Below are 19,298 nucleotides of genomic sequence, written 5' to 3'. Positions count from 1 at the left end.
TATATATATATATATATATATATATATATATATATATATATATATATATATATATATATATATATATATATATATATATATATATATGTATATATTTATGGTTGGTTTGTGGATAAAGAGAAACTAAGTTGTTGTATGCAAATTTCAAGTCTTTGTTTTTGTTTAAGATCAAAATAGATGGCTTTGACTTTGACATTGACTTTGTGTCGAACACCTCCAAAAGAGTCAGAAATGACTCTCGGAGAGTTAGAAAATTGTAGGAAATTATCTGAAAACATCAAACTCCAACTAGATCAACCAAGACGTCAAGCTAGAGCCGTCAAAATATGGATTATCTGACTGGCTTCAAAACACTAAAGTATGATGCAATGGAGCAGCTGTTGACTTAGTAAACCAAAGAATCTCACTTTTATATTAGAGTTAATCGAACTTAGTTTTGTAGTTTGTGAGACCTAGTTTGTTTTTATACAGTATCAAGTTTTGAGTTTATCTCTATAGAAACGAACTAAAACTATGTTAGGTCATGGAGTCTGTTGTTTATTCAACCGTTAAAACTATATACGGTAAATGACATATAAAGTAAATGGTTATTACCGTAAACAACTACTATAAAAACTATTATATATATAGTTATATGATAGATAGTTATATATATATATAGATTTGAAAATGTAGTCTGTCTGTATTCTCTAACGTACATACTTGAAAAACTTCTGGCCAATATTCATACGTACATTTTCTCTCTCCTAAGTGTATGTTGTTGGGTGGGAGTCCGGGCTAATTTAGGGAATAAGGAATATATATCCATTGTTACGAGACCTTTTGGAAAAGTACAAAGCGTAGCCATGAGAGCTTATGCTCAAAGTGGACAATATCATATCATTTTTGGAGGTACGTGATTACTAATATGGTATCAGAGTCATGCTCTTAATTTAGCCATATCGGTAGAATCCTCAAATGTCGAACAAAGAAATTGTGAGCTTCGAAAGTGGAGTCAAAAGTTACTCAGACAAGAGTTTATGCTCAAAGTGGACAATATCTCCTATCAATTACGGGGTTCTAACCACCTCCCATCATTCATTTTACCTTAACAAGACAGTACACCGAATTCCAACTCAAGTTTCCATATATCCCATTTGAAAGTCAAAGTCAAAGTGTGCACGTCATAAATGCTTGTTGGTCAAACTTTCAAACATACTTTGTCATATGTATCCTCTTGTCGTGTTTCATATCTCATGTCTTATCATGTCTCAAAGCTTGTCATATAGCATCTTTCCATTCTTTACAACTTCTCATTTTCACACGTCATAAAGCTTTGTGTATTTCGTTTTATTTTATTTTTTTTTTTTTTTTTGTTGACGTAAATCGAATATCGACTTTCAACTCATAAGTTGTACGTCACGAATTTTGTTTGGTCATATTTAACTTACTCAAATAACTCGACTAGCTAACGTGAAAAAGATTACAACCAATTGTGTGTCATTTATTTTTTTAATGCTCTTTTAGTTGAACGGTTTGTAGTATTCTTGAGAAGGATCTATTCAAAAGTTGTCGTGTTTGGAGGCTAGCATGGTATACATCTATTTCGTAATGACCCTATATTTCTACTACCCTAACTAAACACGCGTAAATGCTACTACCCTAACTCCGGTTCCATGACCTTCATGGCGACATTGTCATCCGCGCTTGTTGACGTTGTCGTAGTTGAAGAGAGGAGATCGAGTGAGCTAACTTCAACAACCTCACAGTCGCAATAGAAACATCACGATGCAAGATCAGAAAGTCAGACAAAGTATTTATCTTTACCTGGGCAGATAAAATCACAAGATTGATTTTATGTTGGGGCGAGATTGTCTGCCCCAGATGCGTGTCATATGGCTAAGCCTGAGCTAGCTGAGATCTATAGACATTTAAATGACTTCTGAAGAGACTTTAATCCAATACCTCCGCTGGAGGGGGAATAGCATCCAGATAGATGAAGAGAAGGGTCGGTCGAAAGCTTTGGCCACGACAATTCCTAAATGGAGAAACAGTTCTAATAAAGTTGAGTTTAGATCAACTCTGATTTCAAGATAACAAGAACCAACGACCGGTACAAAAGCACTATTGACTAGCCAAAGTCATTCAAAGGATCGAGAATGCATCATATCCAATTGCTCCCATGAAGGTAGACTAGCCATGTTGTCCACATTAGTAACTTGAAGGGTTACATCGCAAAGAAAGAAGGAGATTCTGATAGAGAAGACACAAAAAATCAACAAACCAAGAAGTGGTTTTTAACCGTTCCTGACAGATTAGGAGAGACTCCTCAAGGCAAAGATCAGCTGGAAGCGCGTCGAGAGACCTGGAGCCAACCTCATCCTACACTACTAAGTTTTTGAAGAGTCGGTTGACAGGGACGTCACTAATTGAGGGGGGGAGGGGGGAGGATATCATGGTTATGCTTGTTCAAGGTGTGTTGTCTGTGGTTTTGTGCTGGATGTCTCAGTCATGCTTATACAAGATGTGTTGTCCATGGTCGTATCCATGTTCCAAATCCCTTCTACTTACTCTCATAAATAGTTAGGTCTTTACTATTCTTGTCGTATCAATACGGAGTGTATGACTGTTCACCAAAATCATGTTTATACTCACTCGAACTAAAACGCCCCAAAATATGGACTAAATTTTAATATTTAAATTATATGAACTAAATTTTAATTTTTCTCAAAATCACAAGACCAAACTTTTCGATGACGTGGAGAAGTGTTTCTGAGTTGAGTTGGGTCAGATTGAAATATTTTTAGACTAACCCAATTATTCTCGTTCTATGATTTTCCATCCAACTCTTATTAAATGTTAAAAAATAAGAAATAGAAATAGAATTAGAATCAGAATCGAACCTGTTTTCTCATTTATATTCATAAGCTTTAAATAGGATACAAACCACTAATATTTGATAATTGATTCAAAATTTGATTTTTAATAAAAGTAAAATCTCGTCCAAAATCTATTTATATATTTTTAAATATTTTTTAAAAAGTTATTAGAAAAATAATTAATAAAAAAATGGTTAAATAAATATAGTTTTATGGTGAAAATTCGTTAAATTTCAGGTTTAATTCGAATAGAATTAGGATTCTGGTTTGACGACATAAAATCAGCAAAACGATTTCAATGGCGAAGGTGATTCAGAGTTCCGACTTGTCGTTTCTGCCCTTTTAACCATTGGGTTAAAACCTAAATCTTAGCTAATTGTTCCTTAATGAGATGACTAAATTTAGAAACCACAGCTTGATTCCATGAATGTGACCACCCAACTAACCTCCACATATCAGTTTCGTTTCATATTCGAGACTCTAAAACCACTATGTCTACTAGCTGTCACGGGTCGTCTCTACTTCCTTTATAAACCTCGTTTTCCTTTCTTATTCTCCCGTCTTGTCTTAAGTACTCTCTCTTTCTCTCTGTGAAATCAAAATGGGTCAACCGAACAGTGACGCCGGTGGTGGAGAAGGGATCCGAAAAAGATCCTGTGGTTGTTCGAAGCAAGATTTTCTACCAGAGGAGTCGTTCAAGAGTTGGGGAAATTATGCTAAAGCGTTGAAGGCGACGCCAGCCCGGCTCTTGGATCGGCTCACGGCCAGGTCCGGGGATCACATCGAGCTCGTTGAGATGAAGGCTCGGAGCCAGCACGAGATGAAGAAGAGCCTCACGTGGTGGGACCTTATGTGGTTCGGTATCGGCGCTGTCATCGGCGCCGGAATATTCGTCCTCACCGGTCTTGAGACTAAGAAACACGCCGGCCCAGCCGTCGTCTTGTCTTATGTCGTCTCCGGTGTCTCTGCCATGCTTTCCGTCTTCTGTTACACTGAGTTCGCCGTCGAGATTCCGGCAGCCGGTATGTGTCTTTTTCCAAATCTAATCTCCTCCATAGTTTCATATTAACGTCAATTTCATTTAATTTTATTTATGGAAAAAATTACCGTTTTAAGTAATTTTATTTATGGAAAAATTACAGTTTTAAGTAATCGTCTGACTTTTTCTATTTTACGATAGCCTTCTTTTTCCGTCCATTTTTTTATTTTTTATTATATAAACTTAAATTAAATTTTTACTTTAATTTTTATTTTCCTATATTTTTAATTTTTTTAATTTTTATTCTTGAATTTTTTTAGTTTAAATTTTATTCACTCAACCTTTCAAAATAATTATATATTTTATTATTGATTTTTTAGATTAATTTCTTTTTAAAATTTTATACATTTAATCTTGAATTTTCATTAATTTTCTGTTAATTATTTTATTCTTTTAAATTAATTAATCAAATTTTACTAATTCCTCATCATTATTAAAATTAATTAAAAAAATTCTAAATGTAAAACTTTGATAACATAGAGTAAAATATATATATATATATATATATATATATATATATATATATATATATATATATATCATTTTGAAAATTTAAAATTTAAAATTTAGAAATCTAAATGATAATTTTATTATTATTTAAATATTTTTGGCTGATTATTAATATTAATAATTTGATTATTATTATTGTAAGAATGAAAAATAATTCAATTAAACAATAAGTAATATTTATTTTCGTCTTGTTATTTATTTTATTGTTGGAAAAGAAGATATTTCTGGCCACTTGTCGAGTCGTTGACTCATAATTACCCTTTTATCATGTTTCTTTGACCGAACTTAGTTTGTAAGTCAACTTTTTCGGATCTTGTTCATATTTTCCTACAATTTAAAATAACAATGGTGATAAGAAGAATAAGACTAAATTAATTAATAAATAAATACCCTTTGACTTTCTAATTTATTTTTAAAATATCATTAAATCTTCAAAAAATTTATTATATTTTTTCTTAAAATTAAAAGTCCCATGTGCCCTTGTGTTATTATTTTTTTTTTCCTTTAATGAGGTGGGTCTTGTTTTTTTTGGTCGAAATAATGATATGAAAGTGATATTATATTGAATTTTTTTTATTATAAACGTCAACCAATTGTAATTATTTGTTCAGGTGGATCATTTGCCTATCTAAGGGTAGAATTAGGAGACTTCGTGGCATTCATCGCGGCGGGCAACATCCTCCTTGAATATGTAATTGGCGGTGCTGCTGTGGCCCGTTCATGGACATCATACTTTGCCACTTTGTGCAATCATCATCCGAACGATTTTCGCATCCACGTCTCGTCTTTTCCTGACGACTACAACCAGCTCGACCCCATTGCCATTGTCGTGATCATCGTCATTTGCACTTTAGCCATAGCCAGCACCAAAGGCTCCTCTCGCTTCAACTACATTGCTTCCATTTTCCACGTTGCCATCATTCTCTTCATTGTCATTGCTGGCCTAACCAAGGCCAACCCGAAAAACTTCACTCCCTTTGCCCCCTATGGCCCTCGTGGCATCTTTGTAGCCTCGGCCGTTTTGTTCTTTGCATATGTTGGTTTCGATGCCGTTTCGACAATGGCTGAGGAAACTAAGAACCCTGCTAAAGATATACCTATTGGTCTTGTTGGGTCCATGGTGATCACCACTTTAGCCTATTGCATTCTTGCGGTTACGTTGTGCTTGATGCAACCGTACCAACAAATTGATGAGGATGCGCCGTTTTCAGTGGCTTTTGAGGCTGTTGGATGGGGTTGGGCTAAGTACATTGTCGCTGCTGGTGCTATTAAAGGCATGACCACCGTGTTGTTGGTTAGTGCTGTTGGACAGGCTCGCTATCTCACGCACATTGCCAGATCCCACATGATCTCACCATGGTTCGCCAAAGTGCATGAAAGGACTGGCACTCCAGTGAATGCAACAGCCACCATGCTCGCTGCAACAGCAATAATTGCCTTCTTTACAAGTTTGGGAATCCTCTCAAACCTCCTTTCTATCTCCACCCTCTTCATCTTCATGTTGGTAGCCCTCGGCCTAATCGTCCGACGCTACTATGTCAGTGGTGAAACGACGTCATCGGACCGAAACAAGCTCATAATCTGCCTGGTTCTAATCCTCGGATCTTCAATAGCAACCGCCGTATATTGGAGCTTGAGCAACGGCTGGATCGGCTTGGTAGTGTCCAATTCCATATGGTTTCTCTCAACTCTAGCCCTATGGCTGGGCGTCCCACAAGCCAAAAAGCCTCGTGTGTGGGGCGTGCCGCTCGTCCCATGGGTGCCTTCATTGTCAATCGCCATCAACCTTTTCCTTCTTGGGTCGATCGACAAAGCTTCATTTGAAAGGTTTGGAATCTGGACTGGGATTCTGTTAGTTTACTATTTCTTGATTGGATTACATGCTTCTTATGATTCGGTCATGGAGTCCAAGATGGTAGCAGGAGAAGTTAACAACAGTGTGTGAACGGGGAAGAAGAAGCTCAACTTTGAGAAATGGATCTCATGTTGTTTGAATTTATAATGATTGGCTTAGTGCTTTCGTTAGGGGACTTGTTGTTTATGTTTGTTATTGTGTTAGCAAGGACGGTGGTTTGTTTGTATGCATTTTATTGTACTTGTAAAAATTATAGATAGTTCATGAAAAAATTATAGCATATTAGTTGAGCATGAGACGTTAGTAGCGACCCTGAGTAAAAAGAAATTAAGGGTCGTTACCATTGTCCTATGCAACGCCCCTAATTTTCTTAACCTAATTAGTGATGTCACCCATGCATGTTTTAATCATGTATGCGAAAGTACATAATAAATACTTTTAAAATAAAGCCATATACGTACGTATTCAATTTAAAACAAGAAATTAAACAGAATATAGTTTTAAATATAAAATAATTGCATTAAAAACACCTACTGAAATTGAATGCGTCTCTATCATGCCCTATTCGAACTTACATGGTCTTCCCAACTTTCACCATCATCCGTGCATGAGAGTTTTACCTTTACCTAAAAAAAATATAAGAGTAGCACGTGACTTGAGTATTTTATGATTTACTTAGTAAGTCACCCCACCATTGAGGTTAACAATGTAATCACACACATAACATGATTGGATCCTATCTTAAAACTATCACATGGCCTTGGACTCTTTCCAATTCCGAGTAAGGTTGGATGTGTAGTACTTTTCCACACACGAGACCCACGTACGCGCACATGGACTCACTAGATGGGCTTGTATACGTACCCCTTAGGCCTGATATGGTCAGGCTTAACACGTTATACGTCGTCAGACGCCACAACAAATGAAAGACCAACATGATATCCTGACGAACATGAATATCGAAGATATGCATCCGTACTAACATAATATAACTGGAAAGTATCCCGATACACATGGCACACGTACTGTTGCCTCGTGTTCAACTTTTTCTGGGTGAAGAAATACATTAAACTCTTGTAGTCGGTGTAGATTTGGGTATTCTTTCCATGCAGGTGGTGTCGTCAAATTTTTAATGCGAACACTACCGCCACCAACTCAAGATCATGTGTGGATTAGTTCTTCTCATATTCCTTTAACTGACGTGACACATATGCAACAATCATTCTAGTCCATTCTTGGAAGCATCACTATAAATCATATACCCTTCTGAACACTTGCTTCACACGCATCATTCCATATAAATGGTACACCCTTCCTTGTTAACGGTGTAAGTGGGGAGGTTATTCTAGTGAAGTCTTGCAAAAATATTTGGTAGTACCCCAACCCTTGAAAACTCCGTAGCTCTGAAACCGTAGTTGGATGTTCCCACTTAGTAACCGCTTCAATCTTGGTAGGGTCTACTAAGATTTCATCCTTTGACACCAAATGCCCCAAGAACGAGACTTGTCGTAGCCAACATTTGCATTTGGAGAACTTGACGTACAACTAATTTTCTATCGAGGTGGTTAATACCTTTCGGAGGTGCACTTGGTGCTCTCGGTCCATTTTCGAATATATTAGGATGTCGTCTATGAACGCGATAACAAATGTGTCTAGACACTCCTTGAACACTCGGTTCATTAACAACAGGAACATAGCTAGGGTGTTGGTGAGGCCAAACGACATCACTACAAACTCGTAGTGATCTTACCTTTTCCTGAATGTTGTCTTCGGTACATCCCCTTCTTTAATCTTAATTTGATGGTATGCTAACCGAAGGTCTATCTTGGAAAATACGGTCGCTTCCTTGAGTTGGTCAAACAGATCTTCAATACGAGGGAGTGGGTACTTATTCTTCATCATCCTCTTATTCAGTTCTATGTAATCAATGCACAGATGCATCAATCCATCTTTCATCCTCACAAATAATACCGGCGCATCCCAAGGAGATACGCTAGGACGGATGAAGCCTTTGTCTAGTAGATCTTGTAATTGCACATTGAGTTCTTTCAACTCTACTGACGCCATGCGGTAGGGAGCTTTGGAAATAGGCCAAGTTCCTGGCACGATGGGGTATCCCATTCAAGTTCCTGGCCAGAGTTCTCCTTGCAATTTTCAGTATCCCATTCTTCGTGTTCATCTAGATCGAGCGTGTGCGTTGTTGTGCGATCCTAACAATTGGTATCAGAGCTAACTACTGGTATCGATCCCAACAGCTATTTTTTTTAGCTCTAATCCCGTTTCTCACAAGCGGGCCAAACATGTTGAACTAGATTATCATTTCCTTCGAGAACTTGTTATCGCTGGCAAACTTCGCACACAATATGTACCCTCTCATCTCCAAGTTGATGGTTGACTGTTAACTATTTGAAAAGTAATAGATTATGTTGACTGTTTACACTACGAAAAGTTATGCATGATGTTGGTTGTTGACTGTTTATGCTGTGGAAAGATAGTTATCTGCTAGTATTATATGTCGTAAAAATGTTGTCGATGTCATGGATACACGTATTATTATCGAGTCATGTCATGAAATGCTTATGGAACTTAAATGTATTTTCATGTTATGTAATGTGCCATGTAATGTAAGTTATGTGATATGTCATGTAACGTAAGAAACGTAAATGTGATGTTAGCAATGCTCATGTAATATCATGTTAGGTATGTTAAGGGTCCTCATGCATATATGCATGCCACCTGCATCAGGATACTTCCCCCTTCATGTTACGAAAGAATGAAATACAATATTTATATTCACCATGATATCATGCAGGCCCTTTTCTGTTCTGTGGTATCCGACGTAGTGTACTACGTTGTGCCCGACCAAGGCAGGCCCAGGGGTACGTATACGAGCCCACCTGGTGGGTCCATGTGTGCGTACATGGGCCGTGTGTGAAGGAGTACCGCACATCCAACCCTACCTGGAATAGAAAAGCGCCCAAGGCCATGTAAAGTTTATGAAAAGTTAGGTCCCGCTCATATGTTGCATGTGTTTGCATTTCTAACCTCAACAGTGGGATGACTTACTGAGTATTTCATAAAATACTCAAGCCACGTGCTACCTACATTTTTTAGGTAAAGGCAAGGCGCCAATGTAGGACTTTAGCTGAGGACACCATGGAAGTTGAAGAGGGGACATTATTATTAGTTTACGTTTAATTGACTATTTATAAGTTTAAGCATTGAACCTTGTTTTATTTAGAGTTTTCTGAATTCAATTACTCAAAGATATGTTTGTTTAGATTTTTGGACCTTTATGAAAGACTTGGCTGTGTTTTCCAACGTTATTTATGATGAGCTTCCGCGTAATGAGTTATGTATGCAAGGGTGACGTCACTAATTAGGTTAAGAAAATTAGGGGCGTTACAGATTTAAACAGAGAAATCAACATCTTAATCGTATAAAATTGATAGAATAAGAAAATAGAGTAAAAGATTAGAGAGTTATCAAGTTTGTTGTTGTCCTTCGAAGGAAGTTCCCCTCCTTTGAGCTCTCTCATCCACTTCTTTGCCTTAATATATAAGTCGTCCACTTGGGAAATTCCTAATTGGATAGTCAATGACTCACGTAGCGTGTTGATTTGGATTATAATTTTCAAGTCATTCCCAAAAAAATTGCTTTCCAAATTACTTCAACAATTTATACAGACATGTCATTGCTAGAAGGGTTGTTTCGAGATTGGTTACAACATCATGATTCAACATAAATGTTTTGAAATTTTACCAAATAACTCAATTAAATGTACAATTGAGCTCAATTTATGCAAATTAATATTCTTTTCATGTTGAACCTCAATGGACTATTTCATACTTGCTAATTAGAATAAATCGAGCAACTGATTGAAAAGGGTGAGTATGAGTGCAAAATTAACTAGAAAAAGACTTGATATAACTCTACTGGAGAGTCATTAGCAGCCTAGAGTCAGAAGTCTCTGTTAAGCCACCTAGCCACCTTAAGAATCCAATAGATCCCTTCATCTCCGAGATATGACTAAGGTTAGGGTGCTACAGCTAGCAAAGCATGCATGCGAGAACTCAGTTAAGATTAGGGCGCTATAGCTAGTATGGTTTCTAAGTTGACCCAAGTCAGTACGTTTTCAGTAAACCTTGTACCTCAAGAATATGAACGATCAAAGGCTTAGACCCATGTACGCCTAGAGATTTGTTTAGCTCGAAGAGCTAACCCCGAACCTCCTAAAACGAGAAATGAAAGTTAAACCGCCTAGACGCCCCTAAAACATAATAAACCTCCACGACATCTAGGAATGACAAAGGTAACCTCCTAGGCCGATAACAACCGATATAGTCTATGAGGATCTTCCACTTCCCTCTCTAAACTCATTGTATAATCTTATACAAACTTATTATATAAGATACCTCTACTCACATGTCTTTACACGAACTATTTGAATCATGTCATTTGTAACAATTACAAAGTGAGTCGTTACCATAATCAAACACCTAACTTTATCCATGTACTATGGACTTCTTAGGTTATTACTTAAATACGATACTCTTATATATCAATCATATATTGTTTACGATTACACCAATATAATCGAATTTTGTATACACTAGATAATGTTACATGACAATTAAAATAATCAAATTATTAATTAAATAATCAATTACAACACTTTAGGACATAAATCTCAATCAAGCAGAATTCTTAGCCGTAGATTTGAATCCTTTTGACTCAATAGATGCAAGAAGAGCAATCCAGCTGAGCCAAAAATACCAAGATTTACGGGATGACGAGTCTTGAATATATCAACTTTGTCTCGTGTGATCATAGGATGAGAACCCAAAGAACAAAAGGTTAGCTTTTGCTCGTGTGCACATATTTGTAACCTAGCTCTAATACTATGAGAATATTTGCTGAAACCCCCGCACCTAAATTACACATACTATGGAAGGAACAATAAAAGGACAGAATAATATATGAATACAATATATTTGTCTTTAATAAAAAAAAAGCAAATATGGACCGGAAATGAATACTATATATACGTGTATATATATATATATATATATATATATANTATATATATATATATATATATATATATATATATATATATATATATATATATATATATATATATATATATGTGTGTATATATATATATATATTTTAGTAGAGACTCGCGTTTAACATCACAAGAGGACCTCCGAAATTGATCTTAAAAAAACTCAAAAATTGATGAATTTAATTTTGATGATGAACAAGTTCAAAAGCAGTGTCAGTTTGAAAGCCCACCTCATATGGTCAGAAAATCCGACGGCAAATTTCTTCTTCACTCTCTGATGCAAAACCCATTTCTGCAACTCCCTTCATTGCTCTTCTGCTTCTTGTTTTGAGCTATGATCTGCTGCACAACCCTAATTCAGTAACGCTTTACCTTTCCTAATGGAGGATTCGGAGGGTGGTCTCAGCTTCGATTTCGAGGGCGGTCTTGATGCCGGTCCCACCAACCCCGCCGCCGCCTCCTTGCCCCTCATCCACTCTGACTCTTCTGCTCCTCCTGCCGCCTCCGCCGTCTCCAACTCTGGCGCCGGTGCCGGCGGTCCTCCTGTTACTGCTGACGCTTCTGGCGCCGCAACTGGCAACGTTGGCAGCCGGAGGAGCTTCCGGCAGACGGTTTGTCGGCATTGGCTCCGCAGCCTGTGTATGAAGGGCGACGCTTGTGGCTTCCTTCACCAGTATGATAAATCTCGGATGCCCATTTGCCGATTCTTCCGTCTCTATGGCGAGTGCCGTGAACAGGATTGCGTGTATAAACATACCAACGAAGATATCAAGGAGTGTAATATGTAAGTTTTGGAATTCGGAATTGAGTTTTAGTCTATTGTTTCTTGGCTGTTCGTTTGATTTATACTTTTTTGTTGTTTAATTTCGTTATACGCTTGTTTTTATGGAAGGCGATCATGTCTGCTCTCATCTGTTATGCCATTTTTCTTTACCCCTAGTTGTTGAATGTGCAGTTCATAGATTGCAGAGTGGATTTTCAGTTTCTTGATTATATGAGAATTCACGAACAGATTCTAATCTAATTTCTCCCATTAGGGGTTTACAAAAGAGTACTGAATTGCAAAGAGAAAACAATGAGATACATTCATGGTGATAGATCATATGGAGTCCTCATTCAAATTTTTACAAAATGATTCCCTGGTTTGACTTAGATTGTTGCATTTGCACGGATTTGTAAGATGATTTCTGCAGTTCATCTTTTTGGACCTATTTTTGTTCTTTGAACAACAATGGATGTTAAACACCTGATGTCTAAACACTGTAACTGCAGGTACAAGTTTGGTTTCTGTCCAAATGGTCCTGATTGTCGGTATAGGCATGCTAAGTTGCCGGGACCTCCACCTCCGGTGGAAGAAATCCTTCAGAAAATTCAGCATTTGGGTCCATACAATTATGGCACCTCGAACAAATTCTTTTCACAACGTGGAGTTGGCTTATCTCAACAGAACGAAAAATCTCAGTTTCCTCCGGGTCCAGCCACCGTTACTCAAGGAGTGATAGGAAAACCTTCTGTAGCAGAATCTGCTAATGTTCAACAACAGCAAGCCCAACAGTCTGCACAACAAACCAGCCAGGCTCCAATACAAACTGCTTCTAATGGTCAGGTCAATCAATTAAACAGAAATTCAACGTCTTTGCCTCCCGGAATATCTAGGTGTGTCTAAGGAGACCTGAAGTCTTTTTACTTCAAAACCTAGTTTTTTTTTTTCGTATCATATGGAATCATTGTTGCAGAGATATGTTATTTAAATTTCAGTATTTTATCATATTTGTGCTGTTGAACAGTTACGTTAATCCCGAGTAGTTAGCAATGTTTTTCTTCATATCAATTTGTAGTCCTTCGACCACAAGAATCTTTAGTTAGATTGAGATTTCAACTCGGTACCTTTGTAGATTTTGAGAAAAATGGCTCCTAGAAAGACATGAATCAACATCGTAGGGTATTAGTTATTTTACATATTCTGTATCAAGCTATTAAATTCTATGCTGAAGCTTCATTATCATACTCTCATGTTCCATTTGAATTAGTATCTCATGTCAATTACCAATAGTCAAGAGAATATTTTTTTTCCCGCACGTTGATGATTCCATAACTGATTGGCTAGAATCTGTTGGCTCATAGCTCATACTCTGTTATATTAGAATCTGATTGAATCTATTTTCTGACACTTCTTGTGGACTTTTATCGATTTAGTTTGCTCCGAATACTTGAAATTGTTGTAGTCTGTCGAGCTTCTTTAGTTATACTACCTTTGTGAGTGATGCCAAGTGGACTTTTTTTCGGTAAAACACAATCAGCAAGGGGTACCCCTTTTTGGTTCTGTAACTTTCTCCATTCATCTTCTGATAAAGACATTCAGCTACCCATTTTCATATAATTTTGCAAAAAAGAAAAGATAAAAAGCTTACTTTTACATGAACCTTATAAATACTCTTTATGTCCTAATTTATTTTTGAAAGATTAGGTACTTTATTGTTAAAAGTTGCAACCGTGAGAATTTGGAATTATCTGTACAACAAGGGGTATGGGCAACTCAAAGAAGCAATGAAGCTAAACTTAATGAAGCTTTTGATTCTGCTGATAATGTTATTTTGATTTTCTCAGTCAATCGGACTCGGCATTTTCAGGTGTCAATCTTTCTCTATTATATTTGTGTATGATGTTACTTCGCCATTGAGGACGGAAGTACGTTTGTTTGAGATAACCATACTGATTTAGTATTGGCTGATTAGGGTTGTGCAAAGATGATGACTAGGATTGGTGGATCTGTCAGCGGGGGCAATTGGAAGTATGCACATGGAACTGCGCATTACGGGCAAAACTTTTCACTCAAATGGCTGAAGGTTTATATTTTATTTCTTAGATCTTTTCATAGTTTTATGCAGAAATTTATCACAACAGATCTTTCCATGCTGTTGCATTTTATTAACTTGCATTACTGCTGATGCTTGTGCTCTCTCTGTTTCTCTCTCTCACCCTCTTAAAAGTATGCACATTTACTTTCAAAGATCATCAATGCAGTGCTCATTAAAGTCGAAACTGTAATAATTTTTTAAAAAATTTGTGTTATTGAACATTTTTTTTCTTGCCATCATTCAAAGACGCCTGAGAATGAGGAACACAAAGGTTCAATTGTATGCATAGAAAGACTGAAAGAGGAAGAAAACTTGATCAATTTCTCCATCTAAACCCTAAAACCTTAGAGGTACATCGAATGGAAAAAAGATCGATGCCTCTCATGGGTTTGAGTGCATCGAACTTCATGACTCAGCTTGTTATTCTTATATATATATATTGAAGTAAATTAAATTATTATTGTTATTTCTACCATTTTTTTCCAGTTTCATTGAGAATTTTCTGTTTTTTGAGATGAAAGTTGATGAAAAATTACAATATGCATTTTCTGTGATATCTGGAAGCTAGTTAAATCTGAATTTGACAGATCCATGATAAAGCTCAAAGTTCAAGCTAACTAATGTTGCTAACAATGATTTCGTTGCTGTCAATTTGAATCTTGTATGATGCAATAAATAATTTGACTTTGTTACTTGCAGTTATGTGAACTATCCTTCCAGAAAACTCGCCATTTGAGAAATCCTTATAATGAAAACTTACCAGTAAAGGTATGGTATCTCAAGCTTGATTAAGAACGATTTCTATTTATACTTCTATCTGCGGATGTCTTTGTCACACTTCTCCTTTTATATGTGTTGTGAACTCTTGAAACTATTTCCAGCTTCTTCTATATTTTATTTGTATGATTATTGTCTCGATTTGCTCTATCTGGTGAGACATATAGCTGGTTTTGTTGAAGTCAAGTTGTCTGAAAACATACATAAGAACCTGCAAGCTTGTGAATGAAAATTTATGCTTCTTCTTTTGTGGGGTATATGGAAGCTTTTCGTAGAATTAGTTTCATGGAAGTTACTAGAAATTACACTGCCACTGCGTGATATATATATATAGAGAGATAGATAGATAGATAGATAGATAGATAGATATATACTTATCTAAGTGCTAACATTATCGATACAATCATGAGGGATGGAAAATCCCAATCAACTTTACTCTATNTTTTTTTTTTTTTTTTTTTTCTATAATTCGAGAGAAACACAGTAGGTTCTCATATAATAGCAATAAACTAACATTTGACTATCAGAACCATTGCTAGTAATGCAGGCTTCATTTTCGTGCTAAGATAACCACCATTATTTCCTTGACTGCAATTAAAATGTTGGCCCAAACATGGTAGACTTAAAAAAAAGGTTTAGATCTAACAAAAGCATGAAAGACTTCTAATGGAGTCTTGAACATGTATAGTGATCCATCTAGGAAGCAGAACAGCGGTCACATTTCTAAGCTGAGACATTGAATTCCAGATTTGTCACATCCGGGTAAAGTTGTGGATGACATTTGAATAACTGACTCTCATATCTCCCTTTCTTGCACAATGCTTGAATACCTTTTCAAGTAGTTGAATGTTCGAATTTTGAGAAAAGCTTAATGATGATGATTGGAAGAATGTAAAGAGCTTAGTATGTTAATTTTGGATGGCTTTCGTTTTCCTTTTCAAATGGATAGGATAAGAGATTATGTAAAGGAGGTTCTCGTTAACCATGGAATTGTGTGGAGCCGGGCTTTATGAAAATTTTATAACCTACGTAAGCTATAAGTTATTTTCCTGGTCAGTCTTCCTAGGTATCAGTAGCACTACCGAGAAGAAACTTCTTAAGGCCTTGGTCTTCAACATACTTCGGGTTTATTACTGAAGCAGTTTCCTCAAAGCCCTCTTCGAGAACATTACCTCAACTCCTCTTTGGTATTGATGAAAGTTCTTTACAGATATACTAAAGGTAACCGCCCAAGCTGGCTAGCAGATATTGTCCTCTTTGGGCTTTCCACTTCAGGCTTCTCTTCAAGGTTTTTAAAACGCGTCTATTAGGGAGAGGTTTCCACACCCTTATAAAAAATGTTTTGTTCTCCTCCCCAACCGATGTGGGATCTAACAATCCATTCCCCTTCGGGGCCCAGCGTCGTCGTTGGCACTCATTCTCTTCTCCAATCGATGTGGGACCTCCCAATCCACCCCCCTCCGGGGCCTAGCCTCCTCGTTAGCATATCGCCCGATATCTGACTCTGATACTATTTGTAACAGTCCAAGTCCACCGCTAGCAAACATTGCCCCCTTTGGATTTTTCCTTTCAGGTTTCCCTTCAAGGTTTTTAAAACGCGTCTGTTGGGGAGAGGTTTCCACACCATCGTAAAGAATGTTTCGTTCTCCTCCCCAACCGATGTGGGATCTAACACTAAGTTTGTCTGCTAGTCCCTTCAAAGCTAGGACAAGTACATTTCAAGAGTTTATGGGTGATAGTGCTCCAAGTTGTTTGCTAGAATAGTCAGCCTTATCATTTTATTAATAATATTTTTGAAAAATGAACATTGTAGACTAATAAATAGAGTGGGGACAGATTAAAAATTCCCTATGGAGCTGTAAATAAGAACTGCTCACCCTAGTTTATCTTGATGCCATCCCTACTCATTGCAATATGTTTCTTACTTGTTCGGGTTGGGTGGGAGTCTGCATACTAAAGTTAGATCCATGATGTAAGAAATAGAAAAGAAACATATGCTATATATTGCAAATGAAAAATAGGAATCCATGGTGAGATAGAATGAAATTTATAACTGGGCATAACTAAGCTTGTAGAAAAATTACTTTGATCCTATGTACTCTCACGAGTTAATAAATGGAAATGGAAATGGAAAATATTTAGTCAAAGGTATTCCAGAAGATTTCCCCTTTCCAAAACGCAACAAAAAGGCTTGCATCTTCACAGATAAGAGTCACAATGTAAATTATTTTCATGTGTTTTAGCTATTACTTGAAGCAAATTGTCCCCTCCCTTTTGTAACTACAGTTCATCTACCCTCGCTAGTCCGTGAAGAATGTTTCGGTACCTATTCAAATTGCTTGCTTGACTGATTTTCATCTAATACGAACTTCACGTGTGTTTCATTTCATCATATCAATGAATGGTTTCTGTTTCCTTGAAGGAAAAAAAAAAAAACAACAAAAAGGCTGTAATGAAAAACTTTAAAAAGGTGATCAAGGAAATCATCTGATAGTAGTTAGATTGAGACGAAACAAGATGATTTTCTGAAACATTGATGATGATGCTGGTTGTGTATCAGATGGGATTTTGCTTTGATGGCTTCACTTTGCTTCAACTTTGAAGGAGTTCAAAGCCATCCCGATTATCGTTTAATCCGTTCAATTGATGCTCATTTTGCTTTAAACTGCTCATTGTCTTGGTTTGCTTCCGTCAACCATCCACATGTCCATAGAGGATGATTGTTGAAAAAGTTAACCTTTTCCTCCATATCCTGTTCTGCAATCAGAGGAAGCATTAGATACTAATTGAGCCATCATTCTTCTTTTTGTAGATTAGTAGAGATTGCCAAGAGCTAGAACCTTCTATTGGTGAGCAGCTGGCTTCTTTGCTTTATCTTGAGCCCGATGGTGACCTCATGGTATGCTTGCTTTGTTCATTTTGAACGAAGAATCTGAAATCTTTGAAATATGTTCATAATGAAGTTTGAGGGAGTGGATTATGGCAGTTTCAGGATTTATTATTGTGTAATTGTTTGGGATAGCTTTAGCGAATTTCGTAAGTGTGTTTTTCTTATTTTTATGATCAGGCTGTCTCGATAGCAGCGGAATCAAAACGAGAAGAGGAGAAAGCAAAGGGAGTTAATCCTGATATCAGAAATGAGAATCCAGATATCGTCCCGTTTGAGGATAACGAAGAAGAGGAAGAAGAAGAAAGCGAAGAGGAGGAGGAGGAGAGCTTTGGCCAGTCCGTTGGTCCACCAGCTCAGGGCAGAGGAAGGGGCCGGGGAATGATGTGGCCTCCACACATGCCGATGGGGCGTGGTGCGAGGCCTTTCCATGGAATGCAAGGTTTTCCACCTGGGATGATGGGTCCAGATGGGATGTCATATGGACCTGTTACACCTGATGGGTTTCCCATGCCTGACATTTTCGGTATGGCTCCTCGTGGTTTCAATCCGTACGGTGCTAGATTTTCCGGTGAGTTTATGAATCCCCAGTCTGCTATGATGTTTCGTGGACGACCTTCTCAACCTGGCGCCATGTTTCCTCCTGGTGGGTTTGGGATGATGATGGGTCAAGGACGTGGTCCCTTTATGGGTGGGATGGGGGTTACTGGTACTAACCCAGCTCGAGCTGGTCGGCCTGTAGGACCTCCATTGTATCCACCTCCTGCAGTACCTTCATCTCAGAACATGAACCGAGCTATGAAGAGGGATCAAAGGGGACCAGGTAGTGATAGGAATGATAGATATATTGCAGGTTCAGACCAAAACAGAGGCCAGGAGATACCGGGTAGCGGACACGACGACGAAATGCAATATAAACAAGGATCAAAAGCTTATCCTGATGAGCAATATGGGATGGGAACCGCCATTAGGAACGAAGAGAGCGAAAGTGAGGACGAGGCACCTCGACGATCAAGGCACGGAGAGGGGAAGAAGAAGCGGAGAGGCTCAGAAGGAGATGCCACTGCAATCTCTGATCAGTGATTGCTTGTAGTTTCTTCCTCTGATCACTGCAAAGTTTGGAGTATTTAAGCTTCATCTCATTTTTTTTCTTCCTCTTTTCATTTTATACCTTGCTTTTTAGGTGAATTCTTGTGACGTAAACTTATAAATTTCCTAGCAGAGCCATAATTCATACATTATTTTACAAATTTGTAAAAGAACTTTCATTTGAAGGGAGGAATCTCATAAAAAAGTCGATATTTGATAACGTAGAGATGTTACAAACTTTTTAATGCATCATCCAAGATCCGTTATGTTTATGTGATTCGATGTCATTTTGTTTGCATATCTATTAGACCTTTTCATTGTCATGTCAATTGTTTACTCACTGAAGGCACGAGCATG

The 19,298-nt window shown here is 37.3% G+C and overlaps 2 protein-coding genes across 2 annotated transcripts; both read left to right on the top strand.

The window, feature by feature from the left end:
* Positions 1 to 3,352: 3,352 nt before the first annotated feature.
* Positions 3,353 to 6,570, top strand: LOC111801485 (cationic amino acid transporter 1-like). Its single transcript, XM_023685496.1, has 2 exons — positions 3,353 to 3,880; positions 5,019 to 6,570. The coding sequence occupies exons 1-2, from the start codon at positions 3,460 to 3,462 to the stop codon at positions 6,350 to 6,352; spliced, it is 1,755 nt and encodes a 584-aa protein (XP_023541264.1). The 5' UTR covers positions 3,353 to 3,459; the 3' UTR covers positions 6,353 to 6,570.
* A 4,885-nt stretch (positions 6,571 to 11,455) lies between these two features.
* LOC111801957 (30-kDa cleavage and polyadenylation specificity factor 30-like) lies at positions 11,456 to 19,161 on the top strand. The gene is made up of 7 exons (XM_023686208.1): positions 11,456 to 12,114; positions 12,603 to 12,986; positions 13,798 to 13,960; positions 14,066 to 14,176; positions 14,888 to 14,956; positions 17,778 to 17,864; positions 18,033 to 19,161. Exons 1-7 carry the CDS (start codon positions 11,711 to 11,713, stop codon positions 18,933 to 18,935), a joined length of 2,121 nt encoding a protein of 706 aa, XP_023541976.1. The 5' UTR covers positions 11,456 to 11,710; the 3' UTR covers positions 18,936 to 19,161.
* Positions 19,162 to 19,298: the final 137 nt, after the last annotated feature.

This window comes from Cucurbita pepo, chromosome LG09 (genome assembly GCF_002806865.2).
Source record: "Cucurbita pepo subsp. pepo cultivar mu-cu-16 chromosome LG09, ASM280686v2, whole genome shotgun sequence".
Taxonomy (NCBI): Eukaryota; Viridiplantae; Streptophyta; class Magnoliopsida; order Cucurbitales; family Cucurbitaceae; genus Cucurbita; species Cucurbita pepo.
The sequence above is the reverse complement of the archived record's forward strand: the minus strand, read 5'-3'. Positions and strand labels throughout refer to the sequence as shown.